Source organism: Microcaecilia unicolor, chromosome 2, assembly GCF_901765095.1.
Source record: "Microcaecilia unicolor chromosome 2, aMicUni1.1, whole genome shotgun sequence".
Lineage (NCBI taxonomy): Eukaryota > Metazoa > Chordata > Amphibia > Gymnophiona > Siphonopidae > Microcaecilia > Microcaecilia unicolor.
The window spans coordinates 424,701,353-424,729,003 of NC_044032.1; the positions used below are offsets into that span (position 1 = coordinate 424,701,353).

General features: G+C 43.5%; 1 protein-coding gene across 2 annotated transcripts in view; it reads left to right on the top strand.

Annotated features, from left to right (window-relative positions):
* The window catches only part of NFKB1 (nuclear factor kappa B subunit 1), a 205,836-nt gene that overhangs the window by 66,018 nt on the left and 112,167 nt on the right, over positions 1-27,651 (top strand). For both annotated transcript variants that reach the window (XM_030190754.1, XM_030190755.1), the window contains 2 exons: positions 18,416-18,453; positions 26,833-26,931. In XM_030190754.1, coding sequence (XP_030046614.1) covers positions 18,416-18,453; positions 26,833-26,931 — 137 coding nt within the window. The remainder of the gene's footprint in view (positions 1-18,415; positions 18,454-26,832; positions 26,932-27,651) is intronic.

Below are 27,651 nucleotides of genomic sequence, written 5' to 3' on the forward strand. Positions count from 1 at the left end.
GGGGCCTGGCACCGGGGTCTCTCTCTCTCTCCTGCTCCTGACGGGACCCAAATGATCGCGTCCTGACAGGAGCAGGAGAGAGAAACCTTTGGCGACGGGCTCCCCTTGGAGGTTGTAGAGGAGCAGACACAGGGCATACACGACGTGAGAGAAAAAGCAGGGGCAGGCAATGCGGCGGAGTGAAGAACAGCGCTGGAGGAAGACTTCTTCTGCTGGCGGGGCCTGGGAATCTCCACGAGCCAAGGTACTTGGAGTTGCAGTGATCCGGGGGGGGGGGGGGGCGCAGCCCTGTCCCGCCCTGCCCTGCCCCAAGCCTTGTAGCGGTTCTGCTCTGTGCTCAGCTCAGTCTCTCGGCGGCCCTGGCATTTGCCCCGAGACCCAAAAATTCTTAGGTCTTTTCAGTATCCTATAAGGTTATTTTTACAATTTTTTAATTTTAGAAATGCTGTGTGGCACATCATATTGCTTTTCTTTAGCAGTGTCAGCTTTCTTGCTACCATGCCACCTCCAGATTGACCACGTTTGTTCAGTAATCGTGAACTTGTTGAGCAGTCAACATCTTCCCCAGTCTTAGTCGGAGACCTCCTGTATTTCTTTTACAGTAATCGTATACCTCACAGCGACCTTTCTCAGCAGTTTCATTTACTTAGGATGGACAGCCTGAATGAGTCAGTGTCTTGCTGGTGCCAAACCTTTCCCACCTTACAGTGAGGGACCTGATATTCTAATATATTGACATATTCTTATAGCATTCTTCCAGTCTCCACCTTTGCATAACTTTACCCCACTTTCTGTGTTTAGCATGTTCAGACCTTTGTTTCGAATTCAGTTTATCCAACTGAGGGCCCGATGCACAAAGGTTACTGTGCTTGGAGCATTTGCCTTTGACCGGTTGTAGCCTGTCTAAAGCAAACATTATTTAGAGTTTAATGCACAAAGGGGTTGTGCATTCCTTTTACCGTTTATTTATTTACTAGCAGTTGATCCCGTAAAAACGGGCTAGTAAAGGAAGGGGGGGTTTGAAAGGCCCCCCCCCCGGATAGGTCGCCACCGCCCCTCTGCCACCCCTCCAGGTACCTGGCTTCACTATTCAAACCGCCGGAAGGCAGCGCACACAGCTCATCTGAGCTGCCGTCGGCCTTCCTTCTTCTCTGCGTGTGTTCCACCCTCGTGTGACGTAACGTCAGCGAGGGCGGGACATAGGCAGGTAAGGAAGGCCAACGGCAGCTCAGATGAGCTGTGTGCTGCGTTCCGGCGGTTTGAATAGTGAAGCCAGGTACCCGGGCCGGGTGGAGGGTGGGTGGCGGCGGCGACTCTGGGTGGGTGGGGGGAGCGGTAGCAGCAACCCTGGGGAGGGGGGCGGTGGCGACGGCGGTTCCCTCACTCGCAGGTGCGCAGGTTCCCTCTCCGTCACGCCCCCGTCATCACATATTGGCGCGGGGGCGGGACAGAGAGGGTCTCTACTGCGCATTTGCGAGTGAGTACGCCTCTTGCCATTTATATGTTTGATTTCAGTCTTTCCTATACCGCTCAATCCAATGGTTCTTGGTGATTTACACTTTCACATACACAATGTACAACTTACAAACATAAAATCATACTAAAAATATATTACAACTGACTACCATTATGCTCTTTATCCTTTCTCAATTCCATGAGCTTTGCACAAAAAAATGAGTTTTTAGCTCTTGCTTAAACTGATTTCTTGCATTGTTCTTAGCTGTAATGGTAGACTATTCCATCAAATGGGACCTGCAACATAGAATATGATAATTCTATATTCATTTAATCTTATAGCATGATGTGAAGGTACATCTAAATATACTTGCTGTGCAGATCTCAGTGACTGAGGGCTGCTAAACACTCAGTTTTGCCGATAATGCCTCTGACACCTGGCCAGTTAGAATCTAGAATCTGAAATACCAAAAGAAGTATTTTAAATTTAATATGAAACTCAATTGGTAGCCAGTGTAAAGATTTCAAAATAGGTGTAATATGCTCATATCTACCAACATTCATTGAGTTTTGGGCATTTTGTAAAGCTTTAAGCTGTGATTTAGGTAAACCAAGTAACAAACTATTGCAGTAAGCAAAGCATGGTATTACATAGCTTTGAATCACAGTCCTAAATTTGGATGGAATTAGCAATCTTTTTAAATGCCTTAACAATCATAATTTAAAGAACACATTTTTCACAGTCTTATTTATATGCAGATTCATGTTCAACTAAGAGTCCACAATAACACCCAAGTCTCTCAAATGCTCTTCTATCACTATTACTGAGCCCTCAAATTGAAAAAAATCTGGAATATCTTTTGAAATAAAAGGTGACAACAGTGTCGTTTGCATCTAGCTTTAAGCAACTTCCTTTCTTCCAACATAGTAACATAGTAGATGACGGCAGAAAAAGACCTGCACGGTCCATCCAGTCTGCCCAACAAGACAACTCATGTGTGCTACTTTTGTGTATACCCTACTTTGATTTGTACCTGTGCTCTTCAGGGCACAGACCGTATAAGTCTGCCCAGCACTAGCCCCGCCTCCCAACCACCAGCCCCGCCTCCCAACCACCAGCCCCGCCTCCCAACCACCGGCTCTGGCACAGACCGTATAAGTCTGCCCAGCACTATCCCCGCCTCCCACCACCGGCTCTGGCACAGACCATATAAGTCTGCCCCGCACTATCCCCGCCTCCCAACATCCAGCCCCGCCTCCCACTACCGACTCTGCTATCCAATCTCGGTTAAGCTCCTGAGGATCCTTTCCTTCTGAACAGGATTCCTTTATGTTTATCCCACGCATGTTTGAATTCCGTTACCGTTTTCCTCTCCACCACCTCCCGCGGGAGGGCATTCCAAGCATCCACCGCTCTCTCCGTGAAGAAATACTTCCTGACATTTTTCTTGAGTCTGCCCCCCTTCAATCTCATTTCATGTCCTCTCGTTCTACCGCCTTCGTATCTCCGGAAAAGGTTCGTTTGTGGATTAATACCTTTCAAATATTTGAACGTCTGTATCATATCACCCCTGTTTCTCCTTTCCTCCAGGGTATACATGTTCAGGTCAGCAAGTCTCTCCTCATACGTCTTGTTACGCAAATCCCATACCATTCTCGTAGCTTTTCTTTGCACCGCTTCGATTCTTTTTACATCCTTAGCAAGATACGGCCTCCAAAACTGAACACAATACTCTAGATGGGGCCTCACCAACGACTTATACAGGGGCATCAACACTCCCTTTCTTCTGCTGGTCACACCTCTCTCTATACAACCCAACAACCTTCTAGATACAGCCACCGCCTTGTCACACTGTTTCGTCGCCTTCAAATCCTCAGATACTATCACCCCAAGGTCCCTCTCCCCGTCCGTACCTATCAGACTCTCGCCACCTAACACATACGTCTCGCGTGGATTTCTATTCCCTAAGTGCATCACTTTGCATTTCTTCGCATTGAATTTTAATTGCCAGACCTTAGACCATTGTTCTAGCTTCTTCAGATCCTTTTTCATGTTTTCCACTCCCAACACATTAGCTTTCAAAATAATTTACTAATTTACTAAAAATGATCTGAATTGAATCATCTGTTGGAAGCAAGAATTGGATATCACCAGCATAAAGTCTAAAATTCAAATCCAGACAATTTAACAATCGACACAATGGCAGTAAAAATATATTAAAAGGTACAATTGACAAACAGGATCCTTGCGGCACTCCAGTATTCAGTTGCTAGCAGCTACCGACAACCCTATGCAAATGGATTACAACAAGCTCATTAGTATTAAAATGAGCATTCCGAACCATGCACAGACATGAGCGCCTACCTTTTAATGAGCAAATTTTATGACAGGTCTGGACCTGTACTTTTGGGGAGCAGTCTGCTTGCACTGTATAGTGCAAGCAGACTTGTCCCAATTAGGTAGGCGCTTACAGTGCACGGACCTCTCAACCCCCCCACTACCCCCAAAACTTTCCCTGGTGGTATAGCAGACCCCAACATGATCCCTGACCCAACCCCCCCCCCCCCCCCACCAAGACCTTAAAAAGACCTCCCGACCCCCTCCCTGGTGATCTGGTGGACCTTTCCTACCCCCAAAAAAATCTCCGACCTGACCCAGCGGGCCCTGAGCCGGACCCCCCTGGTGGCCACTAACCTAGGTGGTCTAGCAGTATTCTCCTCCACCTTCCCCCCAGTCTCTTTTTCCTACCTTTTGTAGGAGGCAGGAGGGCTGCCTCTTCCCTCCTGCCTCGGGCCCACCCACTTCCAAAATGGCACTTGGCACTATATTTATGAGATGCACCGGAGGTGCTTAGGCCCCTCCCAGTGCATCCCAGGATGCACCAGGCAGGGACTGGGCGCCTCCAGTTTAGAAGCAGGCATGCCTGAGGGTGGAGGCGGTCCTCCTGCTTCCTACAAAGGTAGGAAAAGGAGATGGGGGGTGGAGGGGGGATACCAGGGGTTCCAGCTCGGGGCCTGCCGGGTCAGGGGGGTTGGGAGGATGTCCACTGAACCACCATGGATTTTATGGAAGTGTTTGGAGGTGAAGGGGTCACTAGTCCACCATCGAGTTTTTTTGAGTTGCAAGGAGGGCTCAAGAGGGTCCGCTGGACTCTCGAACTCCCCCCCCCCCCCCCTGCACAACTAATAAAAACCTCCATAGTGGTCTGGTAGTGTCAATTGCATTTGACAGCTTCAAATTGCAAAGAGCGACCAATGCACAAAGGGAAATCTATGTATCTCATTTGTGAGTAACAATAAATAAATCTCCAAAGGGAATTGGACCCATATTTTGGAGAGCAAAGAGACTACTGGGTAGAATGATGCAATGAGGTAGTGGGTGTCTTATTTGGGTTCATGGAAGCCTTTCTTCACCATTGTACTGTGTAAGTGGCTCTGTATGCTCTGGTTTTTCCCGCCTTTCTCTGAAATCCCACTGAGCAGTAGCTGTTAGATAAGTGAAAGAAGTTTGAACTCTGTTGATCTCGGGTCTTCTTTCAGTCTAGCTAACAATGTAATCAGAATAGAAATACACATTTTTAAAATAAGTTTTACTAAGGTGCACTAGCGTTTTTAGCTCTCGCTAAAAAACAGCTGGTACTAAACGCCGAGTTTCTGGTGTCTCAGCGTTTAGCACCAGCTGATTTTTAATACAAGCTAAAAAAAAAAAAAATACTAGCACACCTTAGTAAAAGACTCCCTTTGTTTTACATAATTTTAAGAAAAATTAATAAGAAACCTTCATTTCTCATATGGAATAGCAGCATTCATAGTGTAACTTGATATGCATGACAAAAGAAAAAAAATACAAACAATTGGACCATTTCAAATAAAATAAATGTGCTGAATCGATGGTCTGGAAATAAGGAGGAGAATATGTTCCATCTGAGAAATGGGGAAAAAAGAATGTCTATATCTATCTGGATCTTTGTTGGCTAAACTGACTCTTAAGCCTGTTTATAACTTTGATTCTTAAAAACTATTTTTGTTATACAGATGATGTATTTTGTGGTTGTAAGGTCTGGGTATTCCCTGATGTGAGCCAGGTCAGTCAAGCGAAAGGCAAGAAATCTCTTGCAAAGCAACAAGAAAACATCTTATTTGATGAGGAATTTTCTTTTTGAAATTTTTTTGCTACTGCTTTCAACTCCTAACCATGACTCTCTTACTCAACACCCTCACTTATCACCCCTACCACTGCAATTTCCCCACCCCTAGCTGTCTGTTCGTCTGTCCAATTTAGATTGTAAGCTCTGTTGAGCAGGGACTGTCTTTTCATGTTAATTTGTACAGCGCTGTGTAAGTCTAGTAGCGCTATAGAAATGTTTAATAGTAGTAGTAGTAGTAAGTGGATGTTTTGGGGGATCCCAGCTAGTCAAGAGTGTTTCTTGAAGGGCCAAGCCCTATTCTGTTGGGGGGCATTATAATCCAGAACTCAATTGATTAGGCTAACAATGGAACAGGTGAATTAACATATTTTATAATATATACATTTCTGCCCATATCCCAAAGTACACACCATTACGTAACTTAGTAACATAGTAGATGACGGCAGAAAAAGACCTGCACGGTCCATCCAGTCTGCCCAATAAGATAACTCATATGTGCCACATTTTGTGTATACCTTACCTTGATTTGTACCTGTCTTTTTCAGGGCACAGACCGTATAAGTCTGCCCAGCACTATCCCCGCCCCCCAACCACCAGCCCTGCCTCCCACCACCAGCTCTGGCACAGACCATATAAGTCTGCCCAGTACTATCCCCGCCTCCCAACCACCAGTCTCACCTCCCACCACCGGCTCTGGCACAGACCGTATAAGTCTGCCCAATACTATCCCTGCCTCCCACTACCGGCTCTTGCACATACATTATGCCAATTGGTATTTTATAAGCATCCATTTAAATGTATATGTGGTCACATGCACACAAAATTGACTTTGTAATTTACTCCCTAAAACTAAAAACTTCAAAATGATTCACTAGTTATCTAGATGTAATATATTTTCCCAGCAGTTTTTATTTCTCAAGATTCCATATATAGATTTCCCTTCAGGGGAATATTTTACCTGCAGCATTTTTCTATATCCAAATGTTCAGCGCTGGACTATTAGTCTGGCTTAACTTGCCCCGAGAGTATCTGAGCACCAGCACTGAATATATCAACAATACCCAGGTAATTTGAGTCTCTTCCTTAGCTACCTGGAGGCTCAAGCTAGGGTGGTCGCCCTCTCCATTTCTGGCAGCAAGCACCCGGCATCTCCGCAAACTGAGATATAGTGGTCTGGGCCTGAGTAGACCAGCCTAGAGGAATACCTCTGGACTTTCCTTTCCTCGTGACTATTGTAACGGCCAAGCCAATAGAGAAACAGCAAGTAAAACCCTCAATCTTGGGAGCTAAGGTTCAGCATCTTGCTCAGTGGATGCCATCCTGGATCCCTCCGGCATTTTCCGCATCCTTTGAAATCTGTTGACAGTGACACCTGATGACTTGATATTTGTTTCCTTTTGTTGTTAGTTCCAAACATGTGGAGTATTGGGGTACACCTTCATTCAAACCAGCCACACTTTTCCCCTCCAGGGCAGAGAAAGATACACTGATGTGTTACTGCTATATGTTACTGTGTTGGAAATAATTCCAGGAGCTGTTTTCCATATGTTTTCTCTATTTGTTGTAGTTCACTTGCTGCTGGTTGAAATAGTGTGTAAGGCATACCCTATTGCAGCACCTTTATTGTCTTTGGTAATTCCCAGGAAGGTAAAGAGAATAAGCCAGAAAAGCAGGGTCTCAGCATGGGCTGTAGGATGGGCAGGGCTTGTTTAGGGATTCAGTTGATCAGAGCATTAAAACATTTGTACTAGATTTCCTAATATATCAGTTCTTGGGTTTTGGGGGTTTGTAATCTTTTGTTGCTTTTATTCTCAAATTCGGATTGTTTATTTATTTATTTGTTGTTGTTCAGAACTCTCCTGCTATCATTATTTTGATGCTGTTTTTGGTATCAAAAAAGTGTGAATCTTTAATTATGACCTGACCTTTACATTCAGCAATTCATTTTCCTGGGGTCATGATTCATTGGTTTTTTTTAATGTGTTATGTAGGTGTTTGAGAATGAGGCTGTTTCCTCACTGCCCATCACAGTCATGCTTTGTGGGTATGAGTAATATTGCAGTGAATGGAGTGTTATAATTCCTGATGATTCAAGCTTATTATAAGAAGCTGATAAATTTTCTGTAATTCAGTGTTGATATGAACCAGGTGATGGTCATTTTGATATCTGATAATCCTGTGTCTTGAGCAAGCTGTGTTTGTCGTACCTCCCCAATGGCCAAATTTTTGTTTAATAACCTAAAATGCAGAATTCACTGCTGAACATATTTGCTTCTCATGCAGTAGAATACAAGTTAAAGCATAAGACTGAGAATCGGGGAAGCCAGGATTTAAAGTTCACTGATTCTTGTTGACACTTTGGGTAAGTCATGTAAGTCTCCATCCCCTCAGCTACAAAGTTTGAGCTAGATTTACCTAGCATGTGCCCCGTAAACACAAAATGGGAGAAAACCTTTGGTAATAAGGCCCTTTTGATTGTATGCAAACAAAAGTAGTAAGACCCAATGTAAGAAGCAATCATAATGTATTCAATAAAACACATGAATGCTGTACACTGCCTTGAGTGAATTTCTTCAAAAAGATGGTAAATAAATCCTAATAATAATAAATAACCCAAACCATGAAACACCGAAAATGGCCATCGGCACATGCCTGATTCAAGGGTATATAAAATGTTGTAATGCCTGATTTTCCATTGCTTGTAGTTCTTAACTACAGCAAACAGTTGCTGTCAAGCAGAGTCTTTCTCTGAAGTGGGTCAGCCTATGTTGAACAAGACAGCCCTCCTTCAGACCTCTTAGAAAAAACAAAAATCTTCATGGGCTATTGACTCAGCAATTGTGATATTCTAAATGATGCCAGTCTAAAAAAAATCCTCCTGGGCATTGGAAAGCCAAGCATTACAAGACTGTCTCAAATACATTATAATGCCTTTGTATTGGTCCATGGTGCGACCACACCTCGAATATTGTGTTCAATTCCGGTCACCTCATCTCAAAAAAAGATATACTGGAATTATTTAGAAAAGGTACAGAGAAGGGCGACGAAAATGATAAAGAGGATTGGACAGCTTCCCTATGAGGAAAGGCTGAAGTGGCTAGGGCTCTTCAGCTTGGAGAAAAGACAGCTGAGGGGAGATATGATAGAGGTCTATAAAATAATGAATGGAGTGGACCGGGTAGACGTGAATCGTTTGTTTACTCTTTCCAAAAATACTAGGACTAGGGGCATTCGATGAAGCTGGAAAGTAGTAAATTTAAAGTGAATTGGAGAAAAAGTTTCTTCACTCAACATTTAATTAAACTCTGGAATTTATTGCCAGAGAATGTGGTAAAGGTGGATAGCTTAGCAGGGTTGTTAAAAAGGTCTGGACGGCTTCCTAAAGGAAAAGTCCATAGACCATTATTAAATTGACTTGGGGAAAATCCTACTACTACTACTTAACATTTCTAGAGCGCTACTAGGGTTACGCAGCGCTGTACAATTTAACATAGAAGGACAGTCCCTGCTCAGAGAGCTTACAATCTAAAGGACAAATGTACAGTCAGTCAAGTAGGGGTCATCAAATTGGGGCAGTCTAGATTTCCTGAAAGGTATAAAGGTTAGGTGCCGAAAGCCACATTGAAGAGGTGGGCTTTGAGTAAGGATTTGAAGATGGGTAGGGAGGGGGCTTGGCGTAAGGGCTCAGGAAGTTTATTCCAAGCATAGGGTGAGACGAGGCAGAATGGACGGAGCCTGGAGTTGGCGGTGGTGGAGAAGAGTACTGAGAGGAGGGATTTGTCCTGTGAGCGGAGGTTTCGGGCGGGAACGTAAGGGGAGATGAGGGTAGAGAGGTAATGAGGGGCTGCAGACTGAGTGCATTTGTAGGTAAGAAGGTGAAGCTTGAACTGTATGCGGTATCTGATCGGAAGCTAGTGAAGTGACCTGAGGAGAGGGGTGATATGAGTATATTGGTTCTGGCGGAATATAAGACGTGCAGCAGAGTTCTGAACGGATTGAAGGGGGGATAGATGGTTAAGTGGGAGGCCAGTGAGGAGTAGATTGCAGTAGTCAAGGCGAGAGGTAATGATAGCGTGGATGAGGGTTCGGGTGGTGTGCTCATAGAGGAAAGGGTGAATTTTGCTGATGTTAAAGAGGAAGAAGCGACAGGTCTTGGCTGTCTGCTGGATATGCGCGGAGAAGGAGAGGGAGGAGTCGAAGATGACTCCGAGGTTGCGTGCGGATGAGACGGGGAGGATGAGGGTGTTATCAACTGAGATTGAGAGCGGAGGAAGAGGAGAAGTGGGTTTTGTGGAAAGACGATAAGCTCTGTCTTGGCCATGTTCAGTTTCAGGTGGCGGTTGGACATCCATGCAGCAATGTCGGATAAGCAGGCCGATACCTTGGCCTGGGTCTCCGCAGTGATGTCAGGTGTGGAGAGATACAGCTGGGTGTCATCAGCGTAAAGATGATACTGGAAACCATGAGATGAGATCAGTGAGCCCAGGGAAGAAGTGTAGATTGAAAAAAGAAGGGGTCGAAGGACAGATCCTAAAGGAAAAGTCCATAGACCATTATTAAATTGACTTGGGGAAAATCCAGTGCTTATTAGGGTTAAGGCTCTCTTCTCCCCCCCCCCCCCCCCCCCTCTGTCCATGCCAGGCAGCTGTCAGCCCAGGCTGCCACCGTCAATCCTGGGGGTCTAGTGGACCTCTGGACCCTCCATCCCCCCCCATAGCTAAGGCCTACCCTGGTGGCCTAATTCCTCCTTCCAGGTCCCCCAGACACTGACATAGGGGAGCTGGAGGTCCCCAACTCCACACCGGACAGAGGCCCTAGTGAGCTATTAGCTTTGATCATCGGGGCATTGTTTCCCTGTACTGTTTTCAGTGATAATGTTACAGCGCAGTTTGTAACAGCATGGGGAAACATCATCGGGACCTTATTGCCTCCTACCTAAGTAGGAGGTGGTAAGTGCTCCTGTGTTAATGTTTTGCAGGTCTCGCATGCTAATGGGAACATTATCACATGGCCTGCACATAAAAAAAAAAAAAACACTGAGGGAGAACATTCACCATTCAGAAGCACAATGCTAAGCACAAAACTAAAGCAACACTGGAGTGGCTCAGCAAGAAGAAAGTGAAGACCATTGAGTGGCCCAGTCAAAGCTCAGATCTGAAGCCAATAGAAAATCTGCTGCTAGAGTTGAAGATTGCAGTCCACAGACGATCCTCAGCCAAAATGAAACAACTTGAGCTATTCTGCCAAGAACATCGATTAAACACTTCACCGTCATACTGTGTAACCTTAGTAGTCACTTTCCTAAACATTTCAGCATATAGTCTGTATATTTGATACTCCGCCTTTCTGTGGTACAACCAAAGCGGTTTTACATATGTATTATATTTTCACAACCAAATTAGAAAAGGTTCAAAGAGCAACCAGAATGATAAGGGGGATGGAACTGCTCCCATGTGAGGAAAGGCTAGGGCTCTTCAGCTTGGGGGATATGATTGAGGTCTACAAAATTCTGAGTGGTGTAGAACGAATAAAAGTGAATTGATTTTGAAAAAGTACAAAGACTAGGGGACACTCAGGGAGGGTCTTTTACTAAGGCGTGCTAGCGTTTTAGCGCGTGCTAAATGCTAGAGACGCCAATGCATTCTTATGAGCAACTCTAGTGTTTAGAGCGCACCTATTTTTAGTGTGCGTTAAAAACACTAGCGTGCCTTAGTAAAAGACTCCCTCTATGAAGTTACATGGAAATTCTTTTAAAACAAATAGGAGGAAATATTTTGTTTCACTCAACAAACAGTTAAGCTCTGGAATTCTTTGCCGGAGGATGTAGTAACAGCGGTTAGTGTATCTGGGTTTAAAAAAGGTTTGGACAAGTTCCTAGAGGAAAAGTCCTTAGTCTGCTATTGAGATAAACATGGGGAAGCAACTGCTTGCCCCGGGGATTGGTAGCATGGAATGTTGCTACTATTTGTTATCTTGTTAATGTTATCTTGTTATGTTGCTACTATTTGGTATCTTGTTAAGGATGTAAAAAGAATTGAAGCGGTGCAAAGAAAAGCTACGAGAATGGTATGGGATTTGTGTTACAAGGCGTATGAGGAGAGACTTGCTGAACTAAACATGTATACCCTGGAGGAAAGGAGAAACAGGGGTGATATGATACAGACGTTCAAATATTTGAAAGGTATTAATCTGCAAACGAACCTTTTCCGGAGATGGGAAGATGGTAGAACGAGAGGACATGAAATGAGATTGAAGGGGGGCAGACTCAAGAAAAATGTCAGGAAGTATTTTTTCACGGAGAGAGTAGTAGATGCTTGGAATGCCCTCCCGCGGGAGGTGGTGGAAATGAAAACGGTAACGGAATTCAAACACGCGTGGGATAAGCATAAAGGAATCCTGTGCGAAGAAATGGATCCTCAGGAGCTTAGTCAAGATCGGGAGGCTGGGATAGTGCTGGGCAGACTTATACGGTCTGTGCCCTGAAGAGCACAGGTACAAATGAAAGTAGGGTATACACAAAAGTAGCACACATGAGTTGTCTTGTTGGGCAGACTGGATGGACCGTGCAGGTCTTTTTCTGCCGTCATCTACTATGTTACTATGTTACTATTTGGGTTTCTGCCAGGTACTTGTGACCTGGATTTGCTACTGTTGGAAGTAGGATACTGGGCTAGATGGACCATTGATATGACCTAGTATGGCTGTTCTTATGTTAGATTTTGCATAAGCATATGTTTCTGTGCCCTATAGTCAAGGCAATTTTAGAAAAGGCTATTTTTGGCTTAAGAAACATAATTATACCTCCAGAAATGCCTTTTAAAATGACCCTCTAAGTCATCTTCTTCTCCTATGTTAGTCATGTTGGGGATGGTGCAGGTGCAGAGTTCAGCCCGGGAAAGGGGATGGCGATGGGAGGAGTATCAGTCACTGCCAAAGAGGGAGACACATGAAATAATTTTATGAAGGCATTTTTGAGTATATATGGCAGTATGCCCGGATATATTGCCTCTTATAAAATTACATTTTGATGCTCATTTTTAAAGCACTTAGACTTACAAAGTTCCATAGGTTACTATGGAGCTCATTTTCAAAAGAGAAAAACGTCCAAAAAGTGGCATAAATCTGCATTTGGAAGTTTTTCTCACAAAAAATGTCCAAATTCATATTTTCAAAACCAATTTTTAGACGTTTTTCTATGACGTCTGTCAGAAGTGCATTCAAATCACAAGGGGGCATGTCAGGGGTGTGATAAGGGCAGGATCTGGGTGCTCCTAACACTTGGATGTTTATCATCCATAATGGAATAAAAGAAAACCGTCCAAGTCTAAAACTTAGACGTTTTGAGCTAGACCTGTTTTTGTAATGAAGAAGGCACAAAAAGGTGCCCTTAATGACCACATGACCACTGAAGGGACTCGGGGGTGATCTCCCCTTACTCCCCCAGTGGTCACTAACTCCCTCCCACCCCCAGATTAAAAACATTACTTGCCAGCCTCAGATGTTATACTCAGGTCCATTAGAAAGGGAAAGGGAATGGGACTTGTATACCGCCTTTCTGTGGTTTTTCCAACTACATTCAAAGCGGTTTACATATTATATACAGGTACTTATTTGTATCTGGGACAATGGAGGGTTAAGTGAGTTGCCCAGAGTCACAAGGAGCTGCAGTGGGAATCAAACCCAGTTCCCCAGGATCAGAGTCTGCTGCACTAACCACTAGGCTACTTCTCCACTCCAACAGCCTGCAGGTCCCTGGAGTAGTGTTGGGTGCAGTGCACTACAGACAAGTGGACCCAGGCCCATTCCTCCCCCTACCTTACACTTGTGGAGGAAACTGAGCCCTCCAAAACTCACCAGAAACTCAATGTATCCACATATAGGTGCCCCCTTCACCTGTAAGGGCTATGGTAGTGGTGTACAGTTGGCATAGTGGGTTTTGAGTGGGTTTGGGGGGGCTCAGCAGACAAGATAAGGGAGCAATGGTGAGATGTGTACCTGAGAACGTTTTATGAAGTCCACTGCAGTGCCCCCTTAGGGTGCTCTATTGCTTTCATGGGATGTCTAGGAGACCAGTGTACCAAAAAATGCTGGCTCTTCCTACATCCCAATAGCTTGATTTTGTGCGGTTTGCACTTGGACATTTTCTGTTTGAAAATGGTCAAAAAACCAAAATGTCAAAATCGCAAAACCTTGTTCAAAACAGTATTTAAAAAAAAAAAAAAAAAGATAAGACGTTTTTCTTTTTTGAAAATGACCTTCTTTCCTATTCAGATTTTGGATATTTTTTGCAAAACGTCCAAAGTCGGACTTAGATGTCATATCCAAAATGCCCCTCTATGTAACTTTCTACGTCAAACTGTTTTGAAAATACGCCTCTATATTTATACATACATGCAATGATAGGAACATTAAGAGTTGTACTTGACTTTAATGTAGGCATGTTCTGGGATGGAGTTTGGGTGGAGCATGGCCAAGAGTCCTGATTAGCCTATGCACTTTATTTGCTCCTATTCTCAAGGTGGCGTAAATATACACAGGTTAATTTTAGACACAATTTTTGCAGGATTTGTGTTAGTGCTTTATAAACACACTCAGATGTCTATGGGGTCCTTTTGCTAAGCTGCGCTAAAAGTGGCTTTAACGTGCTCTTTAACGCAGGTCTTTCATGCATTCTAAGGCCATTTTTACCAGAGCCCTAAAATGGTGAATTTTCTTTTCCTTTTTTTTTTTTTTTTATTAATGGATATGCGTTAATGTTGCCAGTAGCATGCAGCCATTAAAAAAAAATTACTGCATGATCACTGACCACCACCCATTTTGTAGGTAGTAAGGGCTCATTTGGTATTCCTGCACTTACTGGTTAGCATTCACTAATGTAGATGCGCTGTTTAGTGCAGGAACACCCACTCTCCACCCCCCTGACACACTCCCTAAAAAAAAAAAGTATCCTGCAATATTTATTTATTTATTTATTTATTGCATTTGTATCCCACATTTTCCCACCTCTTTGCAGGCTCAATGTGGCTTACAATACATCATGAATGGTGGAGAAGTATAAGAAATAAACATTTAGTATTACAGAAGGATCTTGGGTAAACATGATAGTGAAAAAGCATGATATTAGTATAACAAGCAAATGTTATGAGACAATTCTGGATATGTGGAGGTGTTCACATTTGTTGCTCTTTATGGTATGCCTTGTTAAAGAGATGTGTCTTCAGTAGTTTGCGGAAGTTAGTTTGTAGATCGTTTTTAAGTTGCGCAGTAGCGCGTTCCAGAATTGTGTGCTGAAGTAGGAGAAGGTTGACGTATGCATTAGTTTGTATTTTAGACCTTTGCAGTTGGGGAAGTGAAGATTGAGGAATGTGCGGGATGATTTTTTAGCATTCCTGGGTGGTAAGTCTATCAGGTCTGACATGTAGGCTGGGGCATCTTCGTGAATGATTTTTTGAACTAGGGTACATATTTTGAACGTGATGCGTTCTTTAAGAGGGAGCCAATGTAGCTTCTCTCGTAGGGGTTTAGCACATTCATATTTTGTTTTACCGAATATGAGTCTAGCTGCTGTGTTCTGGGCTGTCTGAAGTTTCTTGATTATTTGTTCTTTGCAGCCAGCACAGAGTGCGTTGCAGTAGTCTAAATGGCTGAGTACCATTGATTGTACCAGGTTACGGAAGACAATATACCATTGTAGTTGCATTAGGGGCATGTTTGTGCCTAACGCAGCTTAGTAAAAGGGCCCCTATTTTATATAATAATTTGCGTCCCTGGATGGCTGGGTTTGTAACCATATGCAAATGAGCTACCACCACTCACACTGCTCCAGGGAAGCAGAGGCACACTCCAACCTGCTGTATATCACACGCCATCTACTGCAACACGCCTTAACTACTATCCTCCACGATCTGCCATGGCTCCTAAAAGAGAACTAACTGCTGAGGATTAGGCTGAAGCTAAACAGAAAAGAGCCGAAGCGGAAAGAAAAACGCATACAGCTATGAGCGAAGAACAAAAGGCCCATGAAAGGGAAGAAGCCGCTGCAAGGAAAGGGTCCAGGGTGGTGAATATGACTGATGAGCAAAGAGCAAACAAAAGAGAAAGAAACACTGATTTGGAAAGGCAGAGAATTAAAAACATAATGGCCATTAGACGATAGCCTTGCTAGGGCCCGTTTAATTTTTTCAAGAAACGGGCATTTTTGCTTGTGTATTTTAAAAAATAGGCTGCAAGCAGATCCTTTTTTTGCCCTTCAAAGATATGCAACTTCTTACAAAATTATCCTCTTAAAGGGCAGTTACATAACCTAGAAGCCCACATTTACCCATGCACCTAATGTTTAGAATACTAGCACTTAACATGTTTACATAGCATGTATTCTTCAAAAAGAGAATCCTACCGGCTCCAAATATATGAAAATCACACCAACAATAGCTATATATCCACAAGAATACAGTCTATTAACTAACGCTTTTATAACCAAAGCTATTACAAAATTTCAGAAAAAAGGATCATCAGAGGTAAGCTTCCACGTAAGCCTTCGGCTTTGAAAATAATGGAAGTAGGTGTTTCACCTTATCTCATCAATCCCAATATTAACTTTTTTTCATTGGTCCATCCTGTGATGTCATCCCCAGGGCGGACCAATGGGAACTGTGTTACGAACCCAGGCAGCCAGACGGAGGTGCAAATTATTATATAGGATAGGCTTCCACAGAGCTGCCATTGGTCCTCATTTTTGAGAGGGAGATTTTTAGTATACGCCTCCAGCCCTGTCCCATTCTGCCTTGATCCTGCCCACTGTACCTCATGGCTCCATCCCCTGGCACACGTCAATCCCACAGTCATTTCAGAAAATATTTTATTTACACCACTGGCACAGGGTAAAAAGGAGTGTTTCCGTTCACTCTATTATTCCCCCTGTCCAGTATCTATTCCCCCAGGGGCATAGATGCTGGTTAGATGACCGGTCTTGTAATCCAGAGGTGGCCAGTTCAAATCTCGCTGCTGCTCCTTGTGATCTTGGGCAAGTCACTTAGCCCTCCATTGCGTCAGGTACAAACTTAGACTGTGAGCCCTCCTGGGACAGAGAAATATCCAGTGTACCTGAATGTAACTCACCTTGAGCTACTACTGAAAAAGGTGTGAGCAAAATCTAAATAAATAAACTGCGAGGGGGGCCTCGACCCCCCCCCCCCCGCCCACTTTGAACTTAAGCCCACTCCAAAATTGTGGCACTGGTTGAATCTCTGGCAGAGATGCCCACGCCCTACTAACTGAAGAGGTCCACTGCATGAGCCCCCTACCGTGCTGTTTGAATAATGAAGCAGTCAGCAGCGTGCTTCAGCCACTGATGCCAGACCTCCTGCATATGCTCAGTTCAGGGTCTTGAAAATGGAAAATAAGATGATACCTTTTTTTTTGGACTAGCCTAATACCTTTTTTCATTAGCTTTCAGATGCCAAAACCTCCTTCCTGTGGTCAGGTCAGGACAGTATACTGACCTGAGGAAGGAAGTGTGGGTATTTGAAGGTTAGTCAAACATATATTGACATTAGTCCAATACAAAGTTGTCACCTTATTTTCTATTTTCTGTTTTATGTGTATTTATTAACCTTTATTAACCCACCTACCACATTATTTTATCCTAAATTAAAAATAAAATCATTTTCTTTACCTTTGTTGTCTAGCCATTTATTTTTCTAATTGTGTTAGTCCCAGTCTCTTTTTTCTGCTTTCCATTCAGTGTCTCCATCTTTCTCCCCTTCCTTCAATCCAGTGTCTCCATGCTTCCATCCAGCATCGCCCCTCTTTCTCTCCCCATCCTTTCATCCAGCATCTCCCCTCTTGCTCTCCCTACTCTTCCATCCAGCATCTCCTCTCTTTCTCTCCCTACCCTTCGATCCAGTGTCTCCCCTCTTTCTCGTCCTACCATTCCATCCAGCGTCTTCCCTCTTTCTTGCCTTACCTTTCCATCCAGCATCTTCCCTCTTTCTTGCCCTACCTTTCCATCCAGCATCTTCCCTCTTTGTCTCCCTACCCTTCCATCCAGTGTCTTCCCTCTTTCTCTCTTTCCATCCCTCCATCCATCATCTATCCTTTTTCCCTCTCCATCCTTCCAGCCAGGGTCTCCCCTTTTCTCTTCATCTTTCTACCTAGCATCTTCTCTTTCTCCAGCCCTTTTCCATCCATAGCCCCTCTTTCTCTCTCCATCTTTCCACTCATCATCTCTCTCTGTCTCTCTATCATTCTTTCATCCAGTGTCCCCACTCTTCTATCTTTTTCCTCTCCTCTCTCCACTCCCCTTCCTCTTCCCCTTGCATGGCATCTTCTGTTCCCTAGCCACTACTGGTTCTCTCAATGAGCAGCAGCAGTCGCGGGAAACCAACAAATAGCAAATGTGGGGCCGCAGCCTTCAGGCATGTGCTGTCAGCTCTGCCAGTCCTCTGCCCCAGAATGAGAAGTTGACGTCACTGGGGACGGAATTGGCAGAGCTGACAGCGCATGCTTGAAAGCTGTGGTCCCATGCTTGCTGTTTTGCCACTGCTGCTGCTCATTGGGAGAAGTACCAGCGGCAGTGGCAGTGTCTAAGCGCAGATCGGGAGAATTTCACACTTTCCCGGGAGTGCGGAAGATGATGGGTCTGCTTCCAACCCTGAAAGGGTTCTGCAGCCTTTTACTTATTGATCTCCAAAGTCCATCTCATTTTATGTCTGTTTGTGAAATATCTAACCTTGTGTTTTTTTGATTTTTGTCATGTGTATTGTATTGTCATATTTCTAGACCTTATGGGTTTCCTCTTTTATGATCCACAGATGGGCCGTACATTCAAATCGTAGAGCAGCCAAAACAGGTAAGGAGAAAATTCTTTTTTCATTCAAGGACTGTTTCTGCATGTAGTCTGTTAAGTATGTCTGCAGAAAATGTGGGGAGAGGGAGAGAGGCCAGCCAGCTAGGTGGCTGTGCTGCTCATGTGAAAAGCTCTTGGTTCAGATTCCAACTTTAGTCTTCCAGCCCTCCAGGTCAGATGGGATTGGGAATGTTACAGAGGGAAATGGGGATGGGGGAGGGAGGGAGAGATTCCTGATCATCATTAAGGAAGACACCTAGGGGGAATTCTATATATGTTGGGGGAAAAATTGGGGTGGAAAAAGAATACGCTTAGTGCTATTCTACAAATCTCACCTAAAGTTAGGCGCGGTTTACAGAATATGCAAAGTGCCATTCCCGTGATTAAACTTTAGGCATGTTCATTTATGCCAACTAAAACCTGGTGTAAATGTCCATGCCTTACTTAGGTGCGGACCACATATTCTGTAACAGTTATTCAAAGTCGTTAACTTGCGACAGGATTGTGAAAAATTACAGAAGGACCTTACGAGACTGGGAGACTGGGCGGCTAAATAGCAGATGATGTTTAATGTGAGCAAGTGCAAGGTGATGCATGTGGGAAAAAACCCGAATTATAGCTATATTATGCAAGGTTCCACGTTAGGAGTTACGGACCAAGAAAGGGATCTGGGTGTCATCGTCGATAATGCACTAAAACCTTCTGCTCAGTGTGCTGCTGCGGCTACAAAAGTGAATAGAATGTTGGGTTTTATTAGGAAAGGTATGGAAAACAGGTGTGAGGATGTTATAATGCCGTTGTATCGCTCCATGGTGCGACCGCACCTTGAATATTGTGTTCAATTCTGGTCACCGCATCTCAAGAAAGATATAGTAGAATTGGAAAAAGTGCAGCGAAGGGTGACTAAAATGATAGCGGGGTTGGGACGACTTCCCTATGAAGAAAGACTAAGGAGGCTAGGGCTTTTCAGCTTGGAGAAGAGATGGCTGAGGGGAGACATGATAGAGGTATAGAAAATAATGAGTGGAGTGGAACAGGTGGATGTGAAGCGTCTTTTCACGCTTTCTAAAAATACTAGGACTAGGGGGCATGCGATGAAACTACAGTGTAATAAATTTAAAACAAATCGGAGAAAAATTTTCTTCACCCAACGCATAATTAAACTCTGGAATTCGTTGCCGGAGAACGTGGTGAAGGCGGTTAGCTTAGCAGAATTTAAAAAGGGGTTAGACGGTTTCCTAAAGGACAAGCCCATAAACCACTACTAAATGGACTTGGGAAAAATCCACAATTCCAGGAATAGCATGTATAGAATGTTTGTACGTTTGGGAAACTTGCCAGGTGCCCTTGGCCGCTGTCGTGGACAGGATGCTGGGCTCGATGGACCCTTGGTCTTTTCCCAGTGTGGCATTACTTATGTACTTATGTAACAGTGCATTTAATTTTAAAGAACGCTTACAACCTAATTCTAATTAGTCCCAATTAGTGTTGATAATTGCTTGTTATTGGCCAATTATCGGCACCAATTCACTTGAAGTGCAATTTGGCCGCACTGCCAAATTTGCACGTGCTACCTTTCACCATATATGGAATTCTCCCTCTATTGGCCAAATTTAAAGGCCATGGTACAGGTGCATGGCTTCTGACTAGACCATGAACAGTGGGTTAGGTAGTTGCACATGAAGGCTCAGAGCACCGGAATTTCAACATTTGTCATGAGTGGACTGGAAGGAAAAGGAAGAGCCACTGAGTCAAAAAGGAAAAAAAAATTCAAGATTAAATATAAAGAACACAGAATTTAGCTATATATGAAGGCCCATTTTAGATAGGTTGTGGAGAGGGAAATTGAGGTGTAAAGGTCGGGATGTACACAATTCCCCCTGTATATTATGAATCCATTGACAAGCACGGAGCCTTTTCTTAAAATACCTGGAAGCAGGAGCAGTTTTTGTGTTGGTGGGGGGAAATGGAGAGTGTCCTGCCCTACCAGATGTGGGTGCTCCCAATATCCACATAGCCACTTACCCCTAACTCCCTCCCCAGTCAGATTAGCCCTCACTCCCTGCACTAAAGCACCACATCCCAAATTATGCCATCATCCCCATAAACCTCCCCCCAAGCAAGAACTCTTCCAACTCCAATCTCTCCCTGGTGATCTAGAGGGGAGCAGGACAATCCCCAGTTGCTCCCGCTCTGTCAGGCATTCAGGTTCAGAATTATTTGGCAGTTTTACCCTTAGGGGGTTGTTTACTAAAGCTTAGCTCAAGCTATGCGCAGCAGGGCCCATAGGAATAAAATTGTCCATGCTGCAGATAACTCGAGTTAAGCCTTAGTAAACACCCCTCTTAGTAGTAGTGTTGCACGACTACTGCTAGAGTTCAGAGGAGATATTTGGAATCCATGCGCCTGACAAAGTAGGAGCAGTTGGTGATCCCTCTGGCTTCCCACTAAACCACTGGATAGGATTGATGGAAAGCGAATGAATGGGGTGTTTGACCGATCTGATATGGGGATTTCAGGGGTTTCACGGTGGTTCCCTCATCCTGTGCATGTGCCCCTTCAAACTAGCGCTTTCATGTTCCTTGGGGCAGGTGTAAAAGCCAGCCTTGAATAGTTTTGGCACTCATGTATATTCCTCTTGTAAAACAGAGAATTCAGGTCTATATTTTTGGCCCTCTCAAACCACACTCCAACCACATTCCTTTTGATGTCTCTCTGGTATGGATCTCGATGGGTAAATAGCAGCTTTTTTTTAAATCATTTTTGCACATATAATGCACTATTTACACATGGCCCGTTCTGCATTTCCAATTTTAACAATTTTTCTTTCAATTATTTTATTCAGCTTTTTAAACATAAACATCTCATAGCAAGATCAGGAAAAAAGGTCAACCTAGTCTGTCTATCCAAAAATTACAACAGATAAGAATACAAAGTTTACATCTAAAAGCCCACTTTACAGAGAGAAAGAAAGCAAAACACTAAAGAAAAATAAGGGGAAAATTTCTCAAATTCCAGACGTATTAAATTATAGCCCTGAATCCCTCATTCCTTCCTCTGACCTAAAAGGAATTTATTTAATTGTAATGGGTCAAACAACACAAATTTATTACCTCGAGAACACACTCGGGCCTGATATTCAAAAAAGCTAGTTGATAATATGTTTTCAGTGCTGTATGAAAAAGGGCATATGATTTTTCTAATCTGATTGGCTGTGGTAAGGAATTCCACAATGCAGAAGATAGGAAATAAAAAGCAGACTTTGGGTTAATTCCCATCTGGTTCTGGATGTTGGGAGTAAGACCACTCTATTGTCTTAATGAGCAAAGAGTACGAGCAGGTGTATATGGGATAGTCAAAGCTGCAAGATACGATGGAGTAGCATTGTGAAGTGCCTTATGCATCAGAGTAAGGACCTTAAATTTCATTCTAAATTTGACAGGGATCCAGTGGAGACATTGTAGGAGAGGGGTGGCCCTATCATACCTTGAAGCCCGGCATATGACACAGGCCGCAGTAAATAGTTTCAAGTTGTTTCATATTAGCTTTTGTAATACCAACATAGATAATATTGCAGTAGTCACAGCGTGTTGTAATATAAGCATATGACAGAATCCATAAGGACTCTGATCTATTGAGTTTCTGATTGAACGTAGCTGTTGATGATAATAAAATGATTTTTTCACAAAATCCGAAATCTGACAACTGAAAGAAAGAGTGGAGTCTATAATCACTCCTAAACATGTGTAAGAGGTTACTGGGGTGATCTGTCTATCATATAATGTTGGAATTAGTGATGGCGAGCTTTGAAAGTTTCTTTTTCTGTGGTTCCATGCCAGCTTTCACGCCCCAAGAGGTTTATTGTTTATATGTGTGTGTATGAAAGCCTTGTGTACCTTTTATTTTTTCAAAACTATGGAAGCTGTGGGTACGCCTCCACAACCTGCTTTTTTGTTTCAAGATAAATTCTTCACAGTGATATTATGTGCGGAACACACACATGTGCAAATACTATTTAAGTATGACAGCAGACTGCTCTGCTGAGAAGCCACCGTCATGCTACGACAGCTCCTGACCTTCTGTAAAAATTTTCTTGCTAAAGGTAGGCGCTCCTTTCTGTGCATCGCTCAGAGTGCACATTTTAATACTGATCAGTTTGTTGTAATACATTTGCAAACGATTCTCATTGGCTGGTACCGAAGATGTTTGCCCAACCCAAATTTTACTTCCCATTGTGATATTAGACTATGTGTACACATTGACACTTTCTTCAGAGCAGATGTGAATTTGTGTGTGAGGCTGGTTCTGGGTGCTTATTCTGTAAAATCACATAGGCACCTGTGTTGCTTTTATTAAAAAAGGTGCCTTTTTTGATGTTTTCTCGTAGGTGCCCTGTTATAAAATTACAGTATACCCCATTGTGCATACTATAGAAAGGCACCATTTTGTTTTATAAACAGATGTTTTAGCAGAAACCCAGCCACACATACTCGTATTCACTAGAGGTTTGTTTTTTTTAATGGTTTATTCATTCTGTACCTAGGGGCCATTTTACAAAAGCTTAGTGTGTGTGCCATGTGGCCCATAGCTATAAACTAAGACACGCAGCATTTAGCGTGTGATAATTCTGTTAATGCATGCTAACCTTTAGTAAAAGGGCCCCTTAGTTCTTTCTTTTTAAAGTTGTAGATACATTTACCGGGATATTTGGGTATGGACTGCAAGAAATCCCTTTCCGCCCCAATATTCAACGCTGTATAACCGTCCAGGAATGGCTCCTGGCTGGTTAAATGGCACTTAACTGGCTACCCGCGAAAATTCAGCCAGAGATAACCAGTTATCTCAAGCTGAATATTTGCAGTCAGCGCTTACCCCTGGATTCTATATAGCGCGCCTAAAGATCTGTGCCAAAATCTAAGCATATTCCATAACAACATACATAACTTAATTGGCTTAACGAGCCCAATCAATGTTGTTAACAGCCCAATAATGAGCACTAATTGGCAATAATTAGAATTTACATGCATAACTCGCTAAGCATATTCTGTAATTAACTGCGCCTAAATTCTAAATCACGCAGTTCAAAAGGGGGCATGGCTATGGGCATTTCGTGGGCATTCCCAAATTTACACGTACTGTTACAGTATATGGCCCAGTCCACGTAAATCTATGCTCAGGGATTTATGCCACGTTTTCGTTGGTGTAAATGGATGCGCATAGTTGTAGGCGCTGGGATATCAACTAAGCGTATTGTAAATGCTGCACCTAAATCTTATAGAATAATCCTAGGCGTAATTTTATGTCGTGCGGATATTTGAGGCGCCATATATCGAATCTTCCCGTTAGCGGCCAGCCGGTTATATTGTGTAATATAGCTGGCTATCCGCAAATATTCAGGTCATTGCTGGCTAAGTTTGGCGGCCAAATTGGGTGCCGAAATAGCAGGCTTATCTGTGGCCATTTTAAACTTAACCGGTCAGTGTTGAATATTGACTTGGCAGGTTAAGTTTAAACCAGCCTAAAATAAACTGGTTATTCAATGCCAGTCAATGGAACGGCCCAGCATTGAATATCCGGGCTCAGTGCAACCACCAGCGGCATACCGAGTGCAGGGCGGTGGGGGCGGTCTGCCCCGGGTGCACGCTGCGGGGGGGGGGGGGGGGGGGGTGCATGGAGCAACCATGCGGCTGTTGGCTCCGCCGGTTCTCTACTCCCTCTGATGTTACTTCCTGTTTTGAGGCAGAGGGAGCAGGGAAACCGGTGGAGCCAACAGCCGCGTGGCTGCTCCCAGCACCCCAGGAGGTAAGCAGTGCACCTGGGGGGGGGGGGGGGGCGTGTATAGCGGTGATCCGCGCCAGGTGGCAGCAGGCCAAGGAACACCACTGTCAGCCGCAGTCTGAATATCGGCCCCTTTGTATCGTCTTGCTCTCATTTGAGAAGAGGAAAGGGACTTGCACTTGTTTAGTGTTGTGCTTTGGGAAGGAGTAGTTGGAATGGAGCGTGCAAGTGAAAGTGAGAAGCTAGTGCTTCAAACCTGAAAACAACAGAACAAGAATGGCTGTGGTAATCTAGTCATTTTCAGAAGAAAATGAGTAATATGTGTTATAGCTAGGACAGCATGGGGTATATAATAAGGAAACGTTTTGCTGCTTAAATTTAGCCAGCATTGAACAACTTTCACTCTTAAAACCCAGTATTTAAGCTTTTCCTTAAAAGGAAGCTCTCACAATGACACTTAGTGGTTTAGAACACAGAGCTGTGAAATCTCATAGGCAAATGAATTTGAGCTCCAGTGCTGGTTGTATTTTTTATTTATTTACTTTTTTGGAATTCCTAAAAAGTGACTGACAAAACAAGCATGTGATGCATAGCTTATTGAATGAACTCTTTGCCTTAATTACCTTCACAAAATCATTAGGGCTGTAATTCAGTGAAATATATATGCCCAAATGTCATTATTGAGTCCATTCCGTGTCAAGTGGACCAGGGGTCCCCACCTCACCATCTCAGATTTTGATGAAATTTGGTACATAGTTTCGTTATGATAAACAACTAAGCTGTGCAAAATTTTAGTTCAAAAGACTAAAAATTGGAGGTTCTAGGGGACCTCAAGTAAAGGGTTGCAAAATGTCGCCTGAGCAAAAATGACATTTTGGGCCAACTTCCAGAAGCTGTAAAACTGGAACTTTTAGTAGTACAAGGGGGATATTTGGAGAACCTGCACTACTTTTAGGGCTTAATGAACTGGCAAAACCCCATGTTCCTAGTCCTCTTACATTTTGAATGGTTTAGGCTCAAACTTTGCCAAAACAAACGGCAAAAATCAATTTACAGCGATGTTGAGGCTGCTGTAGTTTCTAAACTAGTTGGCCTTTCAGGTTGATTTTTGGTAGGTGTATTAAATGCACGGCTGTAATGAGACATTCCAATTTGCAGCACTTTCCTTCAAGTGACACGGAATGACTCTATTTGCTTCTTTCCTACCATAGAAGCAATTATGAAACTGGAAAACTAACAGCAATATTTTAGTGAGAAGGTACTGTAAATTAAGGGTGGGGCACAGCGAACTTGCAGATTCAGCTGTTTTACTGAGTAAAGTGATGTGATGGCTGTTTTACTGTAAATTGCTGTCATAGGCTGCTTCCAGGTAGAGCTGCTGGGTAAGGCACTAATCAGGGCCCTGACAGCAGTAGGAGGATCAGAAAGAGGGATCACTGGGAGCATCACTTCCATTCATGTGTTCTTGGCTAATCCTCAAATTTTGTGCATTGGAAGGAGGGGGTTGTGTCTTTACCACTGAGAGAATGGGGCATCTTGGGCTTAACACAAGACTCTCTACTTCAGGAAGCAGGTGAAAGCTTGGCTCTTCAACCAGGCCTTTAATAGGAGAAGTAACTCACTTGTTAGTCTCACTCACACAGACACACACACACACACACACACACACAAGGAGTGACTTGGGCTGCACATACTGCAGCGGGACATGTTTATCCACTCCTACCCTAGCTGAGATAATATTTAACCATCTCTCTGACCTCATGTGCAACTTTCTTTAAATCAGTCACCTTACTTTCTAACTCTTCCTACTTTCTCCTACTTTCTTACCCATCTATATGTTACAACTTTGCCTTACCCTTCACTATCAATTATAATGTTCTATTACATATTGTGTTACTACTACTATTTAACATTTCTATAGCGCTACAAGGCATACGCAGCGCTGCACAAACATAGAAGAAAGACAGTCCCTGCTCAAAGAGCTTACAATCTAATAGACAAAAAATAAAGTAATCAAATCAATTAATGTGTACAGGAAGGAGGAGAGGAGGGTAGGTGGAGGCGAGTGGTTACGAGTCAAAAGCAATGTTAAAGAGGTGGGCTTTCAATCTAGTTTTAAAGATGGTCAAGGATGGGGCAAGACGTAGGGGCTCAGGAAGTCTATTCCAGGCATAGGGCACAGCAAGACAGAAGGAGCGAAGTCTGGAGTTGGCAGTAGCGGAGAAGGGAACAGATAAGAAGGATTTATCCAGGGAACGGAGTGCACGGGAAGGGGTGTAGGGAAGGACGAGTGTGGAGAGATACTGGGGAGCAGCAGAGTGAGTACATTTATAGGTTAGTAGAAGAAGTTTGAACAGGATGCAAAAACGGATAGGGAGCCAGTGAAGCGACTTGAGGAGAGGGGTAGTATGTGTAAAGTATGCTGTACTTTGTATTGTTATTTTAATATTTTTACTGCTGTAATTGCCTATTGCTCATATTTGATTTATTCTTATTTTACACCACCTTGAGTGAATTTCTTCAAAAAAGCGGTAAGTAAATCCTAATAAATAAATAACTAAAATAAAACAGTGTGAACATTGTTATCAATCTGTCTTTCCATAGCGGGGTTTTCGTTTCCGGTATGTGTGCGAAGGGCCATCCCATGGTGGACTTCCTGGTGCTTCAAGTGAAAAGAATAAGAAGTCTTATCCACAGATTAAGGTACTGTGTTTGCACACTTACTGCACTTCATTTGTCAGTAGGATGTCTTCCTTGGGTTTTTCTATTTATTTCACAGTTCATTGAAAACAATAAGGCCCCATTGCTCAAAATGAACAGCGCCTGCCCCAACCCACAGGATCAGCGCCCTGTGAGACCAAAAGTAAGGGGGAGAAATGTGCCTGGTGCACATTCACAAGAGTTTTGTGGCAAGCACAGCGCTTGTGCGCATGCCTAGGCAAACTCTGAAGTGACGCCTACGTCTGCACCTTTAAATACAAACTTTTAAAATTATTTTTTCACTCAAAAGGCTTATATTTAAGTGCAGAAAACAGGTGCCAATGTGTGCTTTCATTTTTGGGTTTGCTTGAACTTGCAGAAATTTGTTTCTCAGTACCGGTATTTAGATGCTTGTGTGGTCTTCCTTCCACTTCTGAAACAAATCAAAACTGGTGGATTTTAAACACAAAATCTTAAGAAATACTCTTTTCAAGCCCCCCTAATGCCAGTTCCGTGCTGGCGGTAGGATTCCAGCGGTAAGAGCAGGGTTTGTTTGTGCACTGTTCGAGCATTGGGAGGGCATAGCAAATTACCTCATTAACATACGTTTGACTACATTTAAATAAAATTTGCGGTCATCTTTGGCACACACGATTCCTGCGCTAAAGCCCTCTGAACATTCTGTGCAGATTAGTGTCAGTGCTAATCCAAAGCTAATTGGCT